The sequence below is a fragment of the Gigantopelta aegis genome, chromosome 2 (assembly GCF_016097555.1).
Source record: "Gigantopelta aegis isolate Gae_Host chromosome 2, Gae_host_genome, whole genome shotgun sequence".
Classification (NCBI taxonomy): Eukaryota; Metazoa; Mollusca; class Gastropoda; order Neomphalida; family Peltospiridae; genus Gigantopelta; species Gigantopelta aegis.
In genome coordinates this window covers 51,852,593-51,876,066 of record NC_054700.1, presented here as the reverse complement: position 1 = coordinate 51,876,066, position 23,474 = coordinate 51,852,593, and the positions used below count along the sequence as shown (strand labels likewise).

Here is a 23,474-nt window from a genome sequence, read left to right as displayed (position 1 = left end):
TATGTAAGAGCTGTAGAATATTAATCTGGTCTTTTGGTCAAGATATTTTCTGTTTTGTCGAAAAATGTATAATAAATAAGAAGATTTTTTAATAATGGCATTTAAGTGGTTAGCCCATGTCAGTGTTGAGATGGTGCATATAAAAGATACCTTGCTACTAATGAAACAAATCTAGCTAGTTTCCTCTCTAAGACTATGTGTCAAAATTACCAAATGTTTAGCCAATAGCCAATAAATAAATCAATCTACTTTAGTGGTCTTGTTAAACAAAACAAACTTCTTTCTTTTCTTTTTTCTTTCTAACTAACCATTAACTTCTTTCATATTAACCATTAACTTCTTTCTCACTAACAGTTCAGACCTCTAAGAATTGAATATTTGCGTAAATCATTTATCAGTTATGCAAAAAATACATTCAGGTAACCCATTTTCTTTTTGCGTAACCCGTTATGTTCATGTGAATAATATCCTAAATTTAATGCGCGAATGGAAAATAGGTTACGCTAAATCAGATTTTCATGAACGATGTGCGAATGAAACTATCGTTCTCACAATTTTCAGAGGCCAGCAATTAACACACCATTCTGCACTAAAAGCCCAGACAGCTGAAGCATGAAAAGGAAAGGAAGGAAATGTTTTATTTAACGACGCACTCGATACATTTTATTTATGGTTATATGGCGTCGGACATATGGTTAAGGATCATGCAGATATTGGGAGAGGAAACCTGCTGTCGCCAATTCATGGACTACTCTTTTCGATTAGCAACAAGGGATCTTTTGTACGCACCATTTCACAGACAGGATAGTACATACCACGGCTTTTGTTACACCAGTTGTGGAGCACTGGCTGGAATGAAGGAAATGTTTTATTTAACGACACACTCAACACATTTTATTTATGGTTATATGGTGTCCCACATATGGTTAAGGACCATGCAGATATTGAGAGAGGAAACCTGCTGTCCCCACTTCATGGACTACTCTTTTCGATTAGTAACAAGGGATCTTTTATATGCACCATCCCACAGACAGGATAGTACATACCACAGCCTGTTACACCAGTTGTGGAGCATTAACTGGAACGAGAAACAGCCCATTGGACCCACTGACCGGGATCGATCCCAGACCAACCGTGCATCAAGCGAGCACTTTACCACTAGGCTACGTCCTGCTCCTGCTGAAGCATGGAAGAGTCTAATAACAGAATGTATATAGGCATGAACATCAAGTTGAAATGAAACCAAATGAAATGAGATTGATCGTCATATAATTAACTTGGTATTTTTTTGTTGTTCTTTTAGATCATCCGAGCCACTGGGCCATGGAACCTTGTGTTTTTTGTGATGGTCATATTCCTCGGATCGTTTTACCTCATAAACCTGATGCTGGCTGTAGTGGCCATGTCCTATGAGGAGGAGGCGGTCTATGCTGGAAAGGTAAGATCCTGGCATCATGCCACTGTTGTAATGCCATCATATTCAGGTGCCGATCTATGGGGAGGGTGCTGAAGGTGCATGCCTCCCCATTCTGCAACTTGAAAGTGCTAAGAAAAATCCAGTTTTAGCCAATAACTCAAATTAATTTATTTGTTTGGTTTGTTTTTGTTTTTGTTTTGTTGTTTTTTGTTTTGTTTTGTTTTGGTTTTTTATCTTTGTTTTGTTTTTGGGGGGTTTTCTTGGTGGGGGGAAGAAAAGTTGAGTGATTATTCACGCTCCCCCCCACACTAGCCTAGTAAGTTTTAGGAGAGCAGCAAACTGATAGCCGTGCAATAAAATAGTCAATACATTTTATTAGAAATTTCAATTGATTGCTCGCCTAGCACCATTTCAGAAGAGTGATCTTCAGCTCGACTTGATTTTGCTCATGGCGAAAATTGAAGGGGGTGTAGTATATATAATATCTTGGAAGACTGCAATATATAATACATGTTAGTACAGGACTCTGAAAATTGTGAGCACGGTCGTTTCGTTCGCGTGTTGCTCACGCATATATCATTTTGCGTAACCTATTTTTTGTTCACACAAAATTTTGAGCACCAGTTAGATGGATATAATGAGTTGTGCAAAAACACAATGGGTTACCTGGATTTATTTCTGCGTAACCAATAAATGGGTCACGCAGATTTTCAATTCTCAGAGGCCTGTAGTATGTTTTTTTGAGTACTGTAGGTGCCAATTTTTTAAACATTGCACCGGCCCTTCTTTAGAAACATTTGGCATCCGCCCCCGATATGACAGAGGCCTGTAGTATATTTTTTTGAGTACTGTAGGTGCCCATTTTTTAAACATTGCACCCGGCCCTTCTCTAGAAACATTTGGCATCCGCCCCCGATATGACAGAGGCTTGTAGTATGTTTTTTTGAGTACCGTAGGTGCCCATTTTTTAAACATTGCACCCGGCCCTTCTCTAGAAACATTTGGCATCCGCCCCCGATATGACAGAGGCTTGTAGTATGTTTATTTGAGTACTGTAGGTGCCCATTTTTTAAACATTGCACCCGGCCCTTCTCTAGAAACATTTGGCATCCGCCCCCGATATGACAGAGGCCTGTAGTATGTTTTTTTGAGTACTGTAGGTGCCAATTTTTTAAACATTGCACCGGCCCTTCTTTAGAAACATTTGGCATCCGCCCCCGATATGACAGAGGCCTGTAGTATGTTTTTTTGAGTACTGTAGGTGCCCATTTTTTAAACATTGCACCCGGCCCTTCTCTAGAAACATTTGGCATCCGCCCCCGATATGACAGAGGCTTGTAGTATGTTTTTTTGAGTACCGTAGGTGCCCATTTTTTAAACATTGCACCCGGCCCTTCTCTAGAAACATTTGGCATCCGCCCCCGATATGACAGAGGCCTGTAGTATGTTTTTTTGAGTACCGTAGGTGCCCATTTTTTAAACATTGCACCCGGCCCTTGTCTAGAAACATTTGGCATCCGCCCCCGATATGACAGAGGCTTGTAGTATGTTTATTTGAGTACTGTAGGTGCCCATTTTTTAAACATTGCACCCGGCCCTTCTCTAGAAACATTTGGCATCCGCCCCCGATATGACAGAGGCCTGTAGTATGTTTTTTTGAGTACTGTAGGTGCCCATTTTTTAAACATTGCACCCGGCCCTTCTCTAGAAACATTTGGCATCCGCCCCCGATATGACAGAGGCCTGTAGTATGTTTTTTTGAGTACCGTAGGTGCCCATTTTTTAAACATTGCACCCGGCCCTTCTCTAGAAACATTTGGCATCCGCCCCCGATATGACAGAGGCTTGTAGTATGCCCATTTTTTAAACATTTTTTTTGAGTACCGTAGGTGCCCATTTTTTAAACATTGCACCCGGCCCTTGTCTAGAAACATTTGGCATCCGCCCCCGATATGACAGAGGCTTGTAGTATGTTTATTTGAGTACTGTAGGTGCCCATTTTTTAAACATTGCACCCGGCCCTTCTCTAGAAACATTTGGCATCCGCCCCCGATATGACAGAGGCCTGTAGTATATTTTTTTGAGTACTGTAGGTGCCCATTTTTTAAACATTGCACCCGGCCCTTCTCTAGAAACATTTGGCATCCGCCCCCGATATGACAGACCAGGGCTGCGTTCAGTAAATACAATGTAGGACTGTTTGCAAGCATTAGCTAATAATTTCACTCACTTCCCCAGAATGCATCTAACAATAAGAGTTAAAGTTTGTTTTGGTTAATGACACCACTAGAGCACATTGATTTATTAATCAACGGCTATCGGATATGAAACATTTGGTAATTGCTACATTTTTTCATTAGTAGCAAGGGATCTTTTATATGCACCATACCACAGACAGGATAACACATACCATGGCCTTTGATATACCAGTCGTGGTGCACTGGCTGGAACGACAAATAGCACTGACGGGGATCAATCCCAGACCGACTGGGAATGTGTTCCTAAATGTTTAGAAGATGCAATATCGTGTTCTCATTCTCAAATCCAACACTACCTCGCATAGAAGTGTGACAAGAATAGGTTTTATTTTATTCTCAAACGCAGGTTCGAATGCATGGATGGATTTTTTTTTTCAAATAAAAAAAGAATTTAAAAGGACACAGAGTACATATGTACTTCTAACAATAAGAGTGCATTATTAAACACAATCAAGGGAACATAATTATGTAATAACTATATGTGCATGATACCCTGTACCTGAGTAGCTTGCATCCTTTCATTATTAGTATTTTAGCATAATTTACGTGGGGTTTTTTAAAAATTATTTTGTACATGTTGTTGCTCTTAATTAGTAATATAGAAGTGACTTTAATGTTATTATATATTATTTTTACAATTATTTTTATTTTATGTTTACTTTTATTATAATTTGTGTTGCTTGAAGTTTTGTTTTCTTGTTTTCCTTATTTGCTTTATTTTTGCACCCTTTTGTAGGAAAAAGAACGGGAATTGAATGCAAAACAAAAGAAAAAGCCTAATCCGATTTATGAGTTAGCGAAATTAACTGTTAACAAGCGTGTTTCATCCAACAATGAGGGTAAACACAAGACTGATGATAGTGCGCGAGATTCTCCGTCGAAGCATAAAGGATGGTCACACATGCTAGAGAACAAAATGAAGCCTGGGGAGAAACCCAAGGACCCTGTTAACCCTTTAAAACCTATGGTGAAAAAAGTAAGCAAAGATAGCGGATATTCGTCTCGGAGTCAGAATAGCGGAGCAAAGTCCATCAAGTACGATAGTCACGAACATCTGAATAACATTGAATCGGAAAGCGAGGCTAGCGGAAGTGGTGTTGGCATTAGGACCACTGTAAAAGATCTCATTAAGCAAGAGAGTCGTGGAAATGTAAGTTAATGTACCTTTTAATGTAACTAAGAAACCTGGAGATTTGAGTATTCTTTTTAACTGGATGATTATAAGTTAGTGCCAGCTGTATAACAATCTGTATTACATATCGCAGGAATTGAATCTGGAGATTTCTTTTTAGGATTCCGCAAGATTTATAAACATGAATAATTGATTTAATATAAATATTTCAGGATTCTGTCTGATATTTTGCTTCCATCTCAAAATTCTGGATTCACAGAAGTACAGAATTAGTCTAAATTTGCAGCCTGTATTTTTAACGTCCATAACTGCATTAGGCTTCCGATCACATTAGGCCTGTTTTCTCATGGATGGTTTGCACAGTCTACCGGTATATCCGATTTGTTGTCATCTGCTGTCGTTCTTTTGTGACTTTTCTACACAGTTCGGGAACATTTTCATTAACAATAAATTAAATTCAGACGATTAAGTATCTAAAATTTTACAAACCCCTAAAACCATTAATGTTATTAAGTCGTTTTTTTATTATTCCTTAAAATTTCTAATATCGGGTCCATTTGAGAAATTAATTTGAAAAGGAAGAAAATAAATTAACATTTGATGCCTGTCACGTGACCTCACACACATGCCAGATGAACAAGGCCAAATCATTTTAATTTTTATAATTTTAACCCCCCTTCACTGTAAACATGTTCAATAAAACATGAAGTTTCTCGGGGGAAATACTACCTGAAAAACTGCATGGTGCTGCAATATAAGAGTTCTAAACTATGTTGGTCCGATGCCCGAGGACAGTGTTTTTCCTAAACTCGTGCCACCAAGTAATTAAGTAATGCCTTTCGATGTGCCCGATGTCCAAAGGGAAAAGAAGAATTTTTTTATATTTCAGTTTGACGCATTTGTCAATTAGTTCATTGTCAATTATTTAATCACCAGCAATTTTATGAGCATATTTATCATTTATTTACCTACCTGTGTAATTTGTTATTGAGATTAAGTTAATCAGTAAACAAGTAAATAAAAAACATTTCCAATTACTTTGGCACCATCTTCAATATTATATACTGTTTTTTATCAAAGAATTGTTACTCTGTATATTATAATGTTAGCATAATGCAAACGGTCAATCACAATTAGGTTCTTTAACCTTTATAATGTTAATGTGTAAATAAATAATATTAAGGTACATAATTTATGCAGTATCTAAGCACAATATACAATGAAACCATATAGAACTAATAAATTCAACCAACAAATATTTTGTAGAATATAATTTTGATAGTCGTGCAGTTATTTTGTTTGCTCTTATTATTTATTTATTTATTTAATTATTTGTTTGTTTATTATATGTTTGTTTATTATTTGTTTGTTTTGTTATTTATTTACTTAATTTTTATTTACTGGTAATTAATTTTTTATTCTGTTTAAACCATTGTACAGAAGAATTTAACATCAGTGTTTCTGTCAGAAAGATAATTTTGGGTATGGCACTATGGAATTGAATGCAACCGTAGTATGGTGGACCACCCCCAGAAAGAAAATGGGTTAGGGTTAAGAAAATCATATAGTAATGATAAGAGTAATTAATTTGGTCAAAAAGGTTAACTTAAAAAAACCAATTGGCAAATCTTTTGGGTATGGCACCATACCCATTTTACCCTCTGGCAGAAATCCTGTACATGTAATTACCAAGTGCACATGGGAATGTATGAGCATTAAACTGCACATGTGATAATACAATTATCATATTCACAATTATGAAAACTTTGTATGTATAGCATGCATTAGTAGATACTGACTGTATCCGGCAGGAAATGGTTAACAGGTCAGGTTTTCCTTGTTAATAGTACTTGATATAATCTACACAAAGTCATGTGCAGGTTTCTAATTTATATATTTACTTACACTCCAGACATAAAAAAAAACAAAAAAACTCAAAAACTAAACAAAACATTTCAACAAACAATTAAAGAACTTTACAAACAGAAATTGGTGTAATACTTATAGTAAAACAATGTCCTCACAGTATTATAAAATAATGGCATATATTGGAGAGTAGGTTTGAATGTTGAACTGAAATGTAGATGAGTACTTATATATAACAGAGAACATCTGGTAATTTTGACATATTGTCTTAGAAAGGAATTACGAACCTGCTACATTTTTCCATTAGTAGCATGGGATCTTTTATATGCACCATCCCACAGACAGGAAAACACATACATGTACCACAGTCCTGGTTATCCCAATTGCTGTGCACTGGCTGGAACGAGAAAGGGCTCAATGGACCCACTGATGGAAATTGATCTTGGGATAGGAATTAATACAGATATTTTAGTTCAAAATATTTAGCCATGCTAAACAGCACAAAGTTAAAATTGCCAACCTTTTGTACATGTATACAGGGAACATGATTTGGATTACTTTTAAGATTTTTCTAGATGTCTTCTATTTAGTCTTAGGTACACATTCTGGTTGCATGATCTTTTCTGTTATTCATCTTTAAAAAATTGACATTTGTTTTATGAATGTACTTCCCAAGATATTTTATTATTCTCAAAGCAAAAGCATGCTGCACCTTGGTTAATTAGGTTGTTGTATATTATACTGATTTTAAAAAGAAAATCCCCCAAACACCTAGATATTTAATTCTGTCTGTTTCTATTTTTAACAGGATTTGGCAAGACAAAAAGTAAGACAAATGTTTGTTAAAAATAGGCAGTTTTCCCTGCATGCACTGTGTTGTGGTGTTTTTGTGGCATGGTTCACTGAAATGGTTGTTATATAAAAGACCTTACATATAAATTCTCCATTCTTCTAGAATCGGATATTATACAGTACCGTACATTTTGTCTTATCCCTATAGCCATGTAAGACAGTCCCATTTGATGACATCATCCCAAATGGAATAGTCAGACCTCGTTACTACGACCGTCATTACTACGACATTTATACCATCTGACCACAAATTCTCGGGAACAAACATACATCAGTGTCATTCTGTTCATTAAACCGGAATTCACACCTTCCGACACCGACAGAGCAAATTAGGAACATCCGACGTCTGAAAACACCTCTTTACAACGACATTACATAAACACATATGCCATAGCACAGCCATCTGGCATCCTTGATCACGTTGCGAGCCGACAGTGTCACATGATGTCCGAGTTACCAATGTATTTTAAATCTGTAGACGTGTATTGCTTTTGAACAATCAAGTCTTCTATTTTGAAGATATTTCATAAACGAAGTAGGTACCAATAATAGTCTAACTAAGGAATGATTAGACTGACAGTGAATGCACCTTGATCAGTGGCGTAGAGGGGAAGGGGGAGGCAGCAGGGGGACCATACCCCACAATCAAACCTTTTTTTTAAACTATTAAATTTTATAACATCATACATACATACATATATAATGTGGGCTGCCCCTCCCCAATAAAAAATCTGTGGCCTATTTATATATACATGTATGTGTTATTGTTTTTAATAATAATGGCAATACATTAATTAGTTAAATGCTGTCTTCAGTTAATATTAATTACTATTTTTTCTTACGTCATTTTGGCAAAGGATATATAACCAATGACAAATTAATTCGATAAACGGAAATTTCGATACAACGACAAAGTAACCCAAGGACGAACATGGTTGTTGTAACGAGGTCCGACTGTACATCTATTTTGCATGACTACGTGATCTTGTTGGCCTAAACAGTTTTGGCGTAGGATGTTTTTATTTATTTCAGTAAAATAAAGAAAACACTGTGGAATAGGTAAAATATAATGTTATTTTTGGTTTATACACCATTTTAAGGTTCCTTTCCACAGTGATAATTATATTGAATAATAATAAAAAAATTAAACAATTATATAATATATAACTTTTGGACTATTTGTACCAAGTTTTTTATTTTCATTCAGTTGATGGAAGAAAAATAATAATTCATATATACTTACGTGCATGTGGAATAGAGCTGTTTTAATTACCGTCAGCACATAATTTGCTGTCAGTTATCAGGCAAGCCTCGTCCCTAACAACATTATATACCTTTGGGTGAAATAGCCCTATCTCAGACAATAATAATAATAATAATAATAATAATAATAATAAATTCTTTATTAAGTGAGGGTAACACAGTTAGCAAAAGCTAATCTTCCCTGAGGCATTCAGGTACAAACAATACAGAATTACAATACATACATTTATGAACAAATAGAAAATACATATATGGCAATAAACATATCTACAAATGATATTATTTTAGAAAATATTTCTTGAATCTATATTTAAAAACAGTAGTATTTGGTGATGATCGGATAGCTTCAGGTAATTGGTTCCAAAGTACTGGTCCAGAGTAACTGAAAGCATGTTTAAATAAAGACATTTTAGGTTTTGGAATTAATAGATTTCTAGATTGTTAATATATTAATAAGTTTGAGCGATAGGTTCATAGAAGATTATTTTAATCCTACACGTGCATCTTGAATATACGCAGTACAGATGGTAAAAATAAAGAAGGAAGAAGAACAAACACTTTTAAAAGACTAGATGTGGCAGCCTGTATTCAGCAGCCACCTGTCTGAAGCAATCACGACTATTTCCTTGTTTGGCTGCTTAAGACAGGTTTGACTGGCTGTTAATTATTAGCACACATGTTTTCAGACATTTTTTTAGCCATGAACATGAGGATACTAAATGATTTGACACATTAATTGATAAAAATAAATTTAACAAGCAAAATGCACAAATTTAATGAAAATATGGATTGAAAAAATATTAGAGGTGCATATACTGGTAAATGTGTAGATTGTCATATATGAACTACTTTTGTTAAACATGGTAAACCTCAAACTTTATGTCATGATGTTAAAATAAGCATGTAACCAGAAAGTTCAGCGACTGTTTTAACTTTTGCATCAGCCAGGATTTTAGGATGGTACTTAATTAACAAACAGTAACCCACCTACTCTGAATAAGAAGCATCATTCTGCTTCAAAACAGTGAGCTCACTTAGACCAACTCATAAAAATTGGAAGCTTAATATTTACTTTTTATTCTGGAAGCGTAATATTTTCTTTTAATTCTTTTTTGTAAATTCTACATAATCATATTGTTTGAGTGTTGGTTTTTAATTGTTATTATTATTTTTGTTGGTGTTATATAGACATTTTTAAAATTATTATTATTTATTTTTATTATTATTAAAAAAAAATTATGTTGTTATTTTACAGTACTTATAATATGTAGATTTAAAAAATAATAATAATAACTGGCTTGGTCTATAGTATCAGAGTTGTGTAAGATTCCAGTCAAAAATGTTTTGAATTGTAACCTTTATATTTACTGCATGTTCATAAAAGAGCATTTAATTAACCAAATAATTTCATATTGTCAAAAGTGAGGGTGGTTAGTATAATTAATTTAAATAACAGTGTTAGTGAAAATTGAAATATAAATAATTCATATTGACAATAATTATTAACTATTGATTAGTTGATTAGATAGATATTCAACTCGAATGTCATTTACTTTTCTGGTTTCAGTGAAAATCAATATTTGCTTAATGCATATCTGATACAATGTATAACTAAAGTTACTGAATAATATTGTGACAACAATTATCACAATAATTTTAAAACCAAGTGTTACAGTGTTGGAACCATTTCAGTGAATGTAATTAGTATTAACCATACCATATAGTATTATAGAGCTGGGTGGTATTGAAATTTCATATTTGGTATCAGTATTTTTGGGGTGAATTACATGTACCTCGGTATTGGTTTGGTATTTGGTATTGATACAATACCGATATTGAGTGGTATTTTCAGTATACTCTGTTTTAAATGCATGCCCGAGTTAAGTCTCACCCATTAATTTCATCTAAATAAAATTAAATTCCATACACAAGGCCCTCATCTCTCTCTTCTTTTCAGCTATTTTTTGTTTGTCAGATATAGTGCTTTACTAAATGGTGTAAAACATTTTTCAATACCGAAATTTCAGTATTTTGAAATTTGCTAGGTACGTTAAATCAGTATTGGGGTCATTCTGTGTCAAATCACCAAAACCCCCAGATATTTTAAACCCAACCATCTCAGATTTTTATGAAACTTGGTATACTGGCCAAATGAAGAAGACACTTGTTGGATTAGTGAAGGGGACATCTTCTGTGTCATTGATACACCTTCTATTGCATCTTCTCGACGGGCATAATATGTAATTTAAATATATATATAACAAAATTACTAGTTAAATAGCAGATGAAATAATCGTACAAACATCTTTCTCTAGAAGACAATGACCTGTGATTTGTTACTGGTTTAATTAGCAGGGGAATTTCTATTTCACCTGCTAGATCTAAAACATGAACTGCTGTTCGCAGACCGATATACTTCGAACCATGACGTTATGTATCTGAGGAGAGTACTCTCGCAAAATGTTTTCAGGGGAGATTTTTTTCAGCTCATGAAGATTTTACATATGTTATTTCTTCTCGCTGCATGTTATAGCATATTTTATAAATAAAAAGATGGAAACATTAACAAACAAATCACCCAGAAATTTAATTCTTTATCTCTTTTTATTTCAACAGGAAATGGAAAGACTAAAAGTAAGACATTAAGTTAATAAGTGTACTATATAGCTGTTGTATAAAAATAATTGGCAGTTTGCCCTGCATGCTATGTTGTGTTGTGGTTTTACTGTTGTTTATTGTTGCATGGTGGCTGTTCAATAAATTGTGTGCTTACAAGACCTGATATTATGTCCTCGAAATTCACATAAACTACAATTGCATGCATGTAATTCATTCATTCATTCATTCATTCATTCATTCATTCATTCAGTTATTCATTTATTTATTTATTTATTTATTTGTTAAAGTAATAATTCATAATCATGCAATTTATTAACATTAAAAAAACAAAAACAGAGACAAACATTTTCTATTGTACTTTGATACCTGAACTTTATTGCATGTAAGTTAATGTTATATTAACCAGGCTTTATTTGTGTTTTGAAACTGACATGATAGTGAAAAAAGAACAGTCTAGATAAACCTTTTTTTCCTTTTTTTTCTTTTTTCTTTTTTTAAATATTTATTTCCCCCAGTCCATTCTGACCATGTCAAGTTTGGGGAGCCTTGAATTCATGGCCTTACATCAAAGTAATATAATTTATATACAAGTACATATAATTAATTTGTTGTATAATAATGTTATATAGTCGTATATAACAATTTGATACATAAATGCATTTGTAATGTTTCTGTATAAATTAAAGATTGGTAAAAAAACAAAACAAATTGCTATGACTCATATAATGGAAAGGACTGGGAAATATAGGAGAAGAAGAAAGATGTAATGTTTAAGACACATAATAATAAATTGATAAATAAATAAATAAGCAAACAAACAAAACAAAACAAAACAAAACAAAACAAAACAAAACAAAACAAAACAAAACAAAACAAAACAAAACAAAACAAAACAAAACAAAATAAAATAAAATAAATAAATAAATAAATTGGGGGGGGGGGGGTAAATCTATACTAGCGCGAAACAAAAAAGACCTGGAATTCGAAACAAGCTATTGTTAGGAAATATGTTTCAGTTAAAGAGATTAAGCCATGGTGTCCATTGTTGATTAAAAATTTTGTAATTGCAATTCTTGTATAAAATAAACCTTTCTATTTCAAACTTGTTTCTGTACTTTCATACAGTAGATATAATATTTAATGTTGATAATCAACCAATTTACAAAGTTACTATTTTCGTTATTGATCATACCAAACATAACAATATGTTGACTAAAAATAATGTCAATTCCTGTTTCAGTCAATATCCATTCTCATATTGATTCCCAAATGTGGTTAACCTTATTACAGTCAATAGATAAACCTTTTTATGGACTCTTTTTATTTTGTTAATGTTTTTTGTTTTTTTTCATCTGTAATGAATATGTAAATATAAAACTTGTCATGAGAAACAGGAGAAATCCAAACACAATACCTGTTTGTGCTGCCGAATTATCAAGTTTGTCCTGATCAAAGAATGCCCCACATGTAGCTTGGGAGAGAGACATATTTGGTTCTGGCTTGTATACTTGGCAGACCAAAGAAACACAACATAAAACATGTCATAGCGTTGCTTTGGGGGGACCTTGGTAAATCTCAGTGGTGTTAATTTCATGTTTCTACATTGGTGTTTAATAATGTCATTGTAAGAGAGGTGATTGGGACAGGAAAAACACCTGAGTCCATTGCGGACGATTTATCTTTTAATACATCGCACCTCAGCTGAACCCAATGGGCCCACCGACAGGGATCGATCCCAGACCGACCACCTATCAACTCATGGAAATAATGTTTAGCCAGTGTCAAAATACTGCTATCGATAAACCCCCTGACCAACATCTATTTATATCATAGCCATCATGGCAATTGCCATCAGTCGGTGTCACCCTTAAGTTTGAGACTTGAAATCAGATGCTGCATCAAATTACGTTGATAACGCTTGCAGTGATACACTGATAGAAATAGGAAGAATTTTTCACTAGTCCACCAGACAAGTATATCTAGAAAGCTACTTGTCCACCAATAGTTTCACTTGTCCAAATAAGTGGTTTGTTTTATTCAATTACAAGGACAATGTTTTCGACTGCTCAAAATGAAAATGCATTTGACATTTTTACTTGTTCACTGGACAACCGTTGAGGTTATTTCGAACACTTTTGTTAAATCAGGTTGCTGTTATAATAGTTCTGTACTGCAGGTGCATGCCCACATTTTAAAGTACAAAATGGTGCATTGCTATTGACAAAAAATCCTATATAAAGCACCACCTCCGCCACCTTAATTTTGATGTATTATATATTACTGAAATCAAAAATACAATTACAAGTATTTGTTACAATGAGAATAATAATATGAATGAACAACAAAAGATCCAGGGGACAATATTTCAAAATCTGAGGGAACTGGAAGTCGGTTCACATGGTTTTTACATAGGTAACCAATTGTGCGGTTACGTGAATTATATTTGCGTAACCCGTGGGTTACCTGATCGGTTACCTTAAAATTACGTTGAAATTATATTTTAAATACATAGTTTTTAGCTCAAACATAACGTTAAAACAAATACAAAAGAAAACATTTTACAAAACAAAATGCCTTTAATGCTTGCTAAAGTTGACAATATTATAAAAGAACTGAATATCAGCCCCAGTACTGAAACAAAATACAGAGGCGTAACCATAAATTATTTTAGCATTACGGATTCGGGAGGCCTCCCCCTTTTGAAACTCAGAACCGCTGTAGATGCATTCTGAACCTTTTCGGAGGCATTTTTTTTCTATCTTTTTTCAAGTCAATTTTAAGAGGACCTATTCCCGGATTATGTTTTTGCATTACGCACATGCGTACTATGTGTAATGGGTGCTACGCCTTTCAAAAAGATACATAATTATTTAAAGAGATTCTATTTTTCATTTTGCGCTGGTTACGCTACTTTAAACTTTATCGATGGTACTTCTATACTACAGTGACGTTCCAAATGTTTGTTTTTTAAAGCCTATTGTGCGATGTTAGTATTTTTCAATTTTTGTGATACTTTTGGATTCCTGTTTACGTTAAAACTGTTTTTAACATATGTAAAATTATAGGCAATCCAATATTATGTCAACATATATTCCTTTAGAGATAAAATAGCAGCAGATAATTTAGCTGTCCCTAGAGGTCTGAGCACATTTCTTTAAAACATTTTTAAAAGTTTAGACTGGTTGCAAGTTACAACTGTTGCAATATAACGTTGTCTACTGGTTTGCTGTGCATCAAGTATCTCAGAGGCTTGCATAATAAAAATGTTGTTCCTAATATATGATATTGACGATACCGAAAAACACTGGTAATAATCTATATATATATATATATATATATATATATATATATATATATATATATACCCTGCGAGTGTGATTACACAGACAAAATTTATCAGGGTTCGTTTGCTCGAATCATCAACTTGAAACTTCCATTAATAAACACTTAACTGGAAATGAACACAAAATACACTTTATAATTAAATAGGAAACTTTATTTATACTAGTAGATGCTAAGTTCCCAAGTGTGTCCTTGTTTTGACTTTATTCAACTAAAGCTCTTTCTAAATTCCTATGTTTGTCCTTGCTTTATTTATGTAAGTAAATCGCTAGTGATGGTTACTAAGTAAACTCTAAATCCTGGTAAACTATTAAACTATACGCCAGGTCTGGTGGTGTCTAAACAACAGTGTTCGCCAGATCGGGTGGTGACAAATCTAATTTCTGCTCCAGTAACTAAACACCAGATCTGGTGGTGAACTAATATTCGCCAGATCTGGTGGTAAACTACGCAGTTATTCGCCAGTTCTGGTGGTGAACTAAACAACAGTGTTAATCGTCAGATCTGGTGGTGACAAATCTAACTTCTGCTCCAATAACTATATGCCAGATCTGGTGGTGACTAATCCACCTTCTGCTACAACTATTCATCAGTTCTGGTGGTGAACTACACAACTATTCGCCAGATCTGGTGGTGAACTAAACCACTATTGGCCAGGTCTGGTGGTGACAAATCTAACTTCTGCTTCAATAACTATACGCCAGATCTGGTGGTAGATCAACAACCCTGGTGTGAACTATAAACCTTTTCCCGTCAGATAGCTAGATTTCAGAATAAAACTATATTAGTAATATAATAAATAATCCTATATTACTATTACCAAATAACCTATTCTATTCATCTAGAAGGAAAACCTTGTTTGACGCAGAAATAATTCTTGACGGTTAAGAAATTACAATCTATTAGTGTATTTACTAAAAATTATACAATTTTTGCCTTTAAAATAATACTTAAGCCCAGGGAAGGAAAAACACAATTATATCTTTCAATATATTTTTATACTAACTTTCTCCTGCAATCCTCGACCTACTCATAGTTTTATTCTGAATTACTTCTTTTCCAACTGAAAATGAAAGCACGTCTTTCCTAGTCAGCGGACATTCAAGCAACTGCGCGTTAGAGATATTCAAAGACTGTCCGCTGATCACGTCACCAACATGATGTCATTACGTTGACGTAATACTAAAGATGTCATACTGGCGCCCTTTTAGACTCAATGTAAACACAGTGTACTTATATCCAGTGTTAGTTGAGCGTTTTTTTATGTATCAAAATTAAATCAAATCTTATGTTTATCTTATTAATAAAACAATATTAGTTTCGTTATAACGGCTTAGGTGGAATAATTATGTATTCGTTACAATATATATATATATACCAGGCTTTCTGCTAGAAAATAATTTGACAGTATGTAATAACAGCACCTAGCAGGTTGTTATGGTTTGAAATCTTTTGAAAATGAACACTATGTATTTCATGTACTTGACAAATTTTAAAGTCTTGTGCAGTAAGCTGTTTGGTGGTATACACTATGTATACAGGTATATATTATACAGTATGTTAATTATATATACCAGGTAGATATATTTTTTAATTATATGCATTATAATAATTACGTGTGTGTGTGTATATATATATATATTTATATATTTATATTTATATATTTTAAAAATTATCTTGTTCTTTTCCAGTTGTCTGCATCCAGTATTATGGAGGAAGATTCATCAATGAACAATAGTAATACACAAGATAAAATAGGGGAAAATGTCATAATAAAAGGTTTGTACACATGCATGGAGTCCTTATTGCTTAATATTTTGTATGGACGTTGGAGAGGGAATGTGATGATACAATATTGTCTCGTGATATGAGATCCACGAAACAATATATTAATTTAGGGCAACTATATCATGATATAAACTACACATGTATACACATTTTAATAACTTGTAGTTTGAGACAATTTGTTTGTTGTTTTTTGGAGGTTTTTGGGTTTTTTAAAACTATTTTAGTGGGATTTTTAGCTGCTATTAAAGTCAGTCCTGAGTTTACAACCATTGTAAAATGTTTCCAACCAATAGAGCCTTTTCGATGGCATAACATACAAACAAAATATATTTTCTTATTTAGAATATCAGTGTCTGTATGTTGAATGCATTTGCGGTCATATGCTGATGTTTGTAGCACTCAGTTTTTAATTTGTGATATATATTTTTTTGTACATACAATATTATTGGTTACTACAAGCACTGGGACAACAACAAACACCTTGTAAATACAGACACTGATATTCTAAATAAGAAAATGGTTGTAAACTCGGAACTGTCCCTTTAAAATGAAGCCCATGAAGTGATGACAGTGGGTTTCTACTCATTATCCCTGTGGTCCTTAAAATCATATGTCTGATGCCATCTGACCATAAATGTGTGCTGTGTATTGGTGAATAAAATAAATTCTCTTTCTGTCTTTCTGTCTTTCTCTGTCTCTGTCTCTGTCTCTGTCTCTCTCTCTCTCTCTCTCTCTCTCTCTCTCTCTCTCTCTCTCTCTCTGCCTGCATGCCATCCTTTGCCTCATCATGCAGTGGAGTAAAAAGTTAAAGTTTGTTTTTTATAACGACACCACTAGAGCACATTTAGCACATTGGTATATTAATCATCGGCTATTGGATGTCAAACATTTAGTAATTCTGACATATAGTCTTAGATAGGAAACCCACTACATTTTTCCCTTAGTAACAATGGATTTTTTTATTTTTTTTACACTGGCTATCCCATAGAAAAGATAACACATACCATGTCATGACCTCTGATATACCAGTCGTGGTGCAATTTGCTGGAATGAGAAATAGCCCTATGGGCTAGCCAACTAGGATCAATCCTAGACCAATCTCACATCAGCTAGTGAGTGCTTTATAACTGGGAGTAGAAGAAGAACTGTAAATTACTTGAGACTAATGCTAGGCTCAAACTGTCAACTGGCACAACAAACTTGGCCAACTCGATGGTTACATAGTAATTTCACCAACTGTCAACTTACGATGGATGTGCTCAAATTAACAACTAATTGGTCGTGGACGTCTTATATATACGATGAGAATCGAGTTGTAAGAGCACTCAGACTAGCAACTGGACAGTCGTAGAAGTTGTGAGACCTGGGCCGTGCTTATAAAACTTAAAGTCTAGACTTTAATAAAGTCCAGACTTTAACGTAATGCTATTTGAATGGCGTTGCCATGACATTAAAGTCTGGTCTTCTAGACTTTAAGGTTTATAAGCATGGGGCCAGAAAGTTGGCTAATTTTGCCATGGCAGTTGGTAGTTTGAGCCTAGCATAATGTTTGAAACTTGTTGTTTATTCAGCCGAGGACCTGGATGATTGGGATTCCGACAAGGGGGACAATGTGTTCATCGACCGGAACTGCCATTGCTGTCGGCGGTGTTGTGTGTGTTTCATACCGTGGCTCAAGTTCGAACGTCTTCTCTACACCTTCACGGCCGACCCTCTGTTTGACCTCTTCATCACTATCTGCATCATCCTCAACACTGTCATCATGTCCACGGAGCACTACGGCCAGCCCATTGAACTGGAGCAAACTTTGAAGATTTCCAACTATGTAAGTATACACAATTGAATCCCGTTGGCTCAAACCCCATCGGTGCTGGAAAAAGTGTTTGACTCATCGTGTAGTTTGACCCAACCATTCTATCAATATCGTGTAAGTGTAATTCGGGATCTCGTTTTTCAGGGGGAGGGGGGTATATATATATTTTTTTCCCACACCCAGATGAATCTAAAAGAAAAAACCCAGAAAATCCTTAAAATTATATTTGAAACATCCTTATTTAATCAAAGCATAAACAAGATCACATTTTATTTGGAAATTTGTTTTGGTTCGAGGAAAACAATGCTCAGTGTACGAATATTTAAAGTGACGTTATCTTTTTTCATATTCCCTGACATCATTTTTTACATTCATCGAGAAATGAACAACTCGCATTACATGTGTATGATGAATATAATAGACATTCAATTATAATACATTGCAGGTATTCACATTAGTCTTCACCACTGAAGCATGTTTGAAGATACTGGCTCTAAACAAGTGGTACTTCAAAAGCAGCTGGAACCTTTTTGATCTCACCATTGTGATTGCTGGTTTGGTGGATTTAGCCCTTGAGGACATTGATGGCTTGTCAGTGATAAGAATATTCAGATTGGTATGTGTGGGTTTTGTTGGGGTTTTTTTTTTTCATGTTTGCTTAGATTTATTACTGAATGTATTTATTCCACTTTTATTTTTTCCAACTATGAATATATTTTGAACATGCAGAATTATGAAAATATCTCTTTCAGGTTTTTTTTAAAAGAACACATTGATGCATTATCAGTGTCAACAGTTTTCTTAAAATTCAATGGGCTCAGGTCAGAGAATAATTAGTTGGATTTTTTTTCTGAATTCTGGATGCCTATGCCACTTAAAAACTGTTCCTATCCAGGCACATGTGCAGGGGAGTGTCCAGACTGGCGAGTGAAGTTTATAGGAGGGTTGAGGCATGCTCCCCAAGAGAAAATGGTTTGAAAAACAAATTAAAATGTGCTTGAGCAGGAGGGTTTCAACCCCAAAAATCCACCCCCTGCATACACACCTACTTTTCTTTACTCTTTATTGAAAATAAATAGGGAATAACTGGTTACTGTCTTAAGATATTGGCTTTATCCTGCGAAGGTTAGAATGGTGAATGCAGCGAGGCCCTGCCGATAAGCCAATATCTTAAGACAGTAACCAGTTATTTCTTTTATAATGCAATCCTACAGGAATATTCGGAAAATTGTTATTTGTTCCACTTTTATGTACACAAATCAAGTATTGTCAACCTAGCAAGGCTTTTGCCGTATTACGTGATACAAGATACATGACGTCATTATTTGTAAGACGCTAGCTACATTCTGTCACATTAAAAAAGAGTTTCTAAACTCCAATTCATAAATAAATATACAAGTTTTGTATTGTAACAATGTTATTGCAAAACTAAAAGTTGTTTGTATTTACTGTATTTCAACTAATGATTTAAAGAGTATGTTTACTGAAAATCTACTCTGAAATACTCAAGTCGAGTCGGGCTTATGTCACGTCACCTATATTTTTGGTCACTGACCAAAAATATAGAGATTTATCTAGTCATCATATCTTGCCAATGTATACAGCACTTGATTGCTGGATAAAAAATTTATTATATCGTGTTTTATTTATAATCTCATAGTGAGAAATGACGTACGGCTGATTTAGAAATATGCTTGTGGAATGGTTTTGAAGTGATATATCAGGGGACATTTTGTTTTCAAAATGTTTGTTAGCAGCATTTCTAGTTAATTGAAAATTTTAATATTTTAAAAGTGCATAGCAATCTAAAAAACTTGCGTAGCAAACTGCAATGCACTACTAAACAAAATTTTCACTGTATATATTAAACAGATGAATAAAAAAATATATATCTCAAACAGATAAATATCTCAGTCTTTAGATTAATTCTTCCTCACCCCAAAAAGGTATACTTTTTAACTTCCACAAAATATTTATTAATTATATATTATAAACTGATGGCGAGTGATTTCTGTATTGTGATTGGTTAATTACATTCATTTTCTGGGATCAAATGAAAATAACACCCAGAAAACTAACAACGTCATTAAAAAGTGACATCTTTAGTAATTGAAACAGGCCAAGTTGACTGTTTAAGGGTCTACAGTTAAATTTAAAAAAAAGAAATACCAAATATATGGTTAGTTCCAAAGAAAAATGATTTAGTTTACAATGGACATAACCATAGTTATTTCCTAAATATGAAGATTTCAAAAATGACCCACGGAAGGTGTGTAGTTATACAGTGAAACTTCTCTATACCGGACACACTCGGAACCAAGTAAAAAGTCTGGTTAAAAGAGGTAACCGGTTTACAGAGGTTCTCTTCTGAACAAATATTTAAAAAGAGACCATGAAAAATGTCCGGTTTTGAGGGAATTCCGGTTTACAGAGGGTCCGGTTTTGAGAGGTTTCACTGTAGTGGATTTAATGAAATCTTGTTTTTCAGCTGCGTGTGTTCAAGCTGGCCCAGTCGTGGCCGACCATGAGACTGCTGCTGTCGATCATCCTCAGCACTCTGGGAGCGCTGGCCAATCTGACCGTCGTTCTCGGAATCATCCTCTACATCTTTGCTGTTATTGGGCTTCAGCTCTTCAACACCAAATACACTGCTGACAAGTTTGCTCCAGATTTGCCTCCTAGGTGTGTAACAACTTATGGTGTTGCTTTTAATGTAGAATGCAAACAGTAATATTTTTATATAATATACTACTCAAAAGAATTTAAGGGTCAAAAATTTATAACCAAATAAGTTTCAGAGTGTATTAGATTGATGATGTAAACTACACCAAATTTTTTATTTATTGTTCCATATTTACAAAAAAACCCACAAATAAACGTCACTGTATACAAGAAAGTCACATGACATACTGTCAAAGTTGAAGGTTGTCAAACATGGATTTTACACATTAGAACATTCGTTTAATAGTGTGTGAATCCACCCCTGGCGCGAATACACTCGACACATCTCGACACATCGTTGCCTCATGCTGTTGATCAGACGTCTGAAGAACTCTTGGGGAATGGCCTGCCATTCTGCCATAAGAAGTTGACCCAGATCATGAAGGTTGGCCGGAGGGGCATGGTTATCCCGAACTCTCCTGCCTAATTCGTCCCAGGCGTGCTCTATTGGGGCCAAGTCAGGCGAATATGCTGGCCAATCCATCCTGGCGATACCTTGTTGTCTGAGAAAGTCCGTTACCACCCTGGCGCGGTGGGGTCTGGCATTGTCATCCTGCAGAACTGCCCCGCCGCCAATCTGCTGAAGGCCTGGGAGAACCAACGGCCGGATAATCTCATTCAGATAGCGGATTCCATTCAGATTGCCATCCACCACATAGAGGGGGGTCCTATGGTGGATAGAGATGCCGCCCCACACCATGACGCTGCCACCACCGAACCGGTGACGTTGTCAAACGTTAACGTCAGCGAAGCGCTCCCCAGGACGTCTGTAGACACGAACCCGACCGTCGTTGAACTGGAGACTAAACCTGGACTCATCAGTGAACATCACTCGACCCCACTGAATACGTTGCCACCGCAGATGAAGCGTGTACCAGTGACGTCTGGCGTTCTGTGACGTGGTAGGAGTGGTGGTCGAACAGCCTGGCGACGGCAGCGTAGATTATTGGCTCTCAGACGATTGTGTATGGTTTGATCAGACACTCAAGTTCCAGTCGCAGTCCGCAGATTGTCACGTAATCGGCGTGCAGTGGTTGTGCGTTGACGTAGAGCCATATTGGTGATGTAGTGGTCCTCTCTATTTGTAGTGCTTCGGGGTCTTCCCGAACGTGGACGATTTCGAACAGAATTCGTTGCTTGGTACCGTTGCCACAGTCGGCCAACGACACTCTGACTGACACCAAGTCTCAGAGCTACATTTCTTTGCGTATTGCCATCCTGAAGCCAAGCAATAGCCCTTCCTCGATCTTCGATAGTCAGTTGAAGTCTTACCATTGTCGAATTTGGAGTGTGCACCGTACACGAACGCAAGCTCCAATTATATGGAAATTCAGCATTGGGAACATGGAATACACGTGCAAAGCGTGCAAATGAAGCGCTTTGTGAAAAAGCAAGTTATGGGCACTTAGCAGACCTTTCGCTTTCGCCCTAATTTACGTGCAAATGTAAGCATGTTTTCGCCATTAGAACTAGTCGACAGTGTCAATGACAGTGGATTTTAATTCATTTATGGGTTGCTTAGACCCACTTTCGTCAAAATGGAACAATACCATGCGTGACAATATGGTCTAGCTAATATAATTGACATTCAGAAAATAATGTCGAAAATATCGTCTGACCCTTAAATTCTTTTGAGTAGTATATATATATTTCCAGGATGTATTTTGGTGTATACAGCATTCTTGTAATTACTCTGTTCAAAACTTTCCACTTTTTAAGAGCAACTTTTAAAATATTACTAACAAAATTATTACAGATGGAGATTCATACATTAATTGTCTCACCTTGACCAACATATATGTATGCAAATCTCAGTATATGTTAAAAAATTTTTTTAATGTATTAAATTTTAAATAATTTGTTTAGCATTTAGCCCAATGTTAATTTGAGCTGCATTTTTCACAAACTATAAGTCATAGATCAATGTAATTGATTTATAGTTCCATCTATGAATGTTCATCACAATGCATGTTAAAGAAAATTAAATTATAGTTTTTATTATTATAATATTATTATCATTTGTTATTATTATTATTTTTTTAATATACTTTACACTTTGACGACTTTGGTCATACAATTGTTATGGTTTTTAATTACACAAAATTCTTGTTTATATTTTAATATGGATTACATAATTATTTAATTTTTACAAACAACATTAAGATGGAATTTTGATGACTTTGGTCATGCAATTGTTATGGTGTTTCGTGTGCTGTGTGGAGAATGGATCGAACCGCTGTGGGACTGCATGCGCGCTGCTGATGAACTGTGTATGGTTGTCTTTCTTCCCACCCTCGTCCTGGGAAACTTTATTGTAAGTAGTTTACAAATATCACATATTATCATCACCTGTTTTCTATAAACTACATTCATTAGCTGTGTATCACACATAGTCGCACTTAT

The 23,474-nt window shown here is 34.9% G+C and overlaps 1 protein-coding gene across 1 annotated transcript in view; it reads left to right on the top strand.

Moving 5' to 3' along the window:
• The window catches only part of LOC121386873 (sodium channel protein 1 brain-like), a 115,484-nt gene that overhangs the window by 61,194 nt on the left and 30,816 nt on the right, over positions 1 to 23,474 (top strand). The window contains exons 9-17 of the mRNA XM_041517909.1: positions 1,304 to 1,438; positions 4,412 to 4,825; positions 7,482 to 7,499; positions 11,405 to 11,422; positions 16,441 to 16,528; positions 18,109 to 18,362; positions 18,796 to 18,966; positions 20,839 to 21,032; positions 23,235 to 23,385. Coding sequence (XP_041373843.1) covers positions 1,304 to 1,438; positions 4,412 to 4,825; positions 7,482 to 7,499; positions 11,405 to 11,422; positions 16,441 to 16,528; positions 18,109 to 18,362; positions 18,796 to 18,966; positions 20,839 to 21,032; positions 23,235 to 23,385 — 1,443 coding nt within the window. The remainder of the gene's footprint in view (positions 1 to 1,303; positions 1,439 to 4,411; positions 4,826 to 7,481; positions 7,500 to 11,404; positions 11,423 to 16,440; positions 16,529 to 18,108; positions 18,363 to 18,795; positions 18,967 to 20,838; positions 21,033 to 23,234; positions 23,386 to 23,474) is intronic.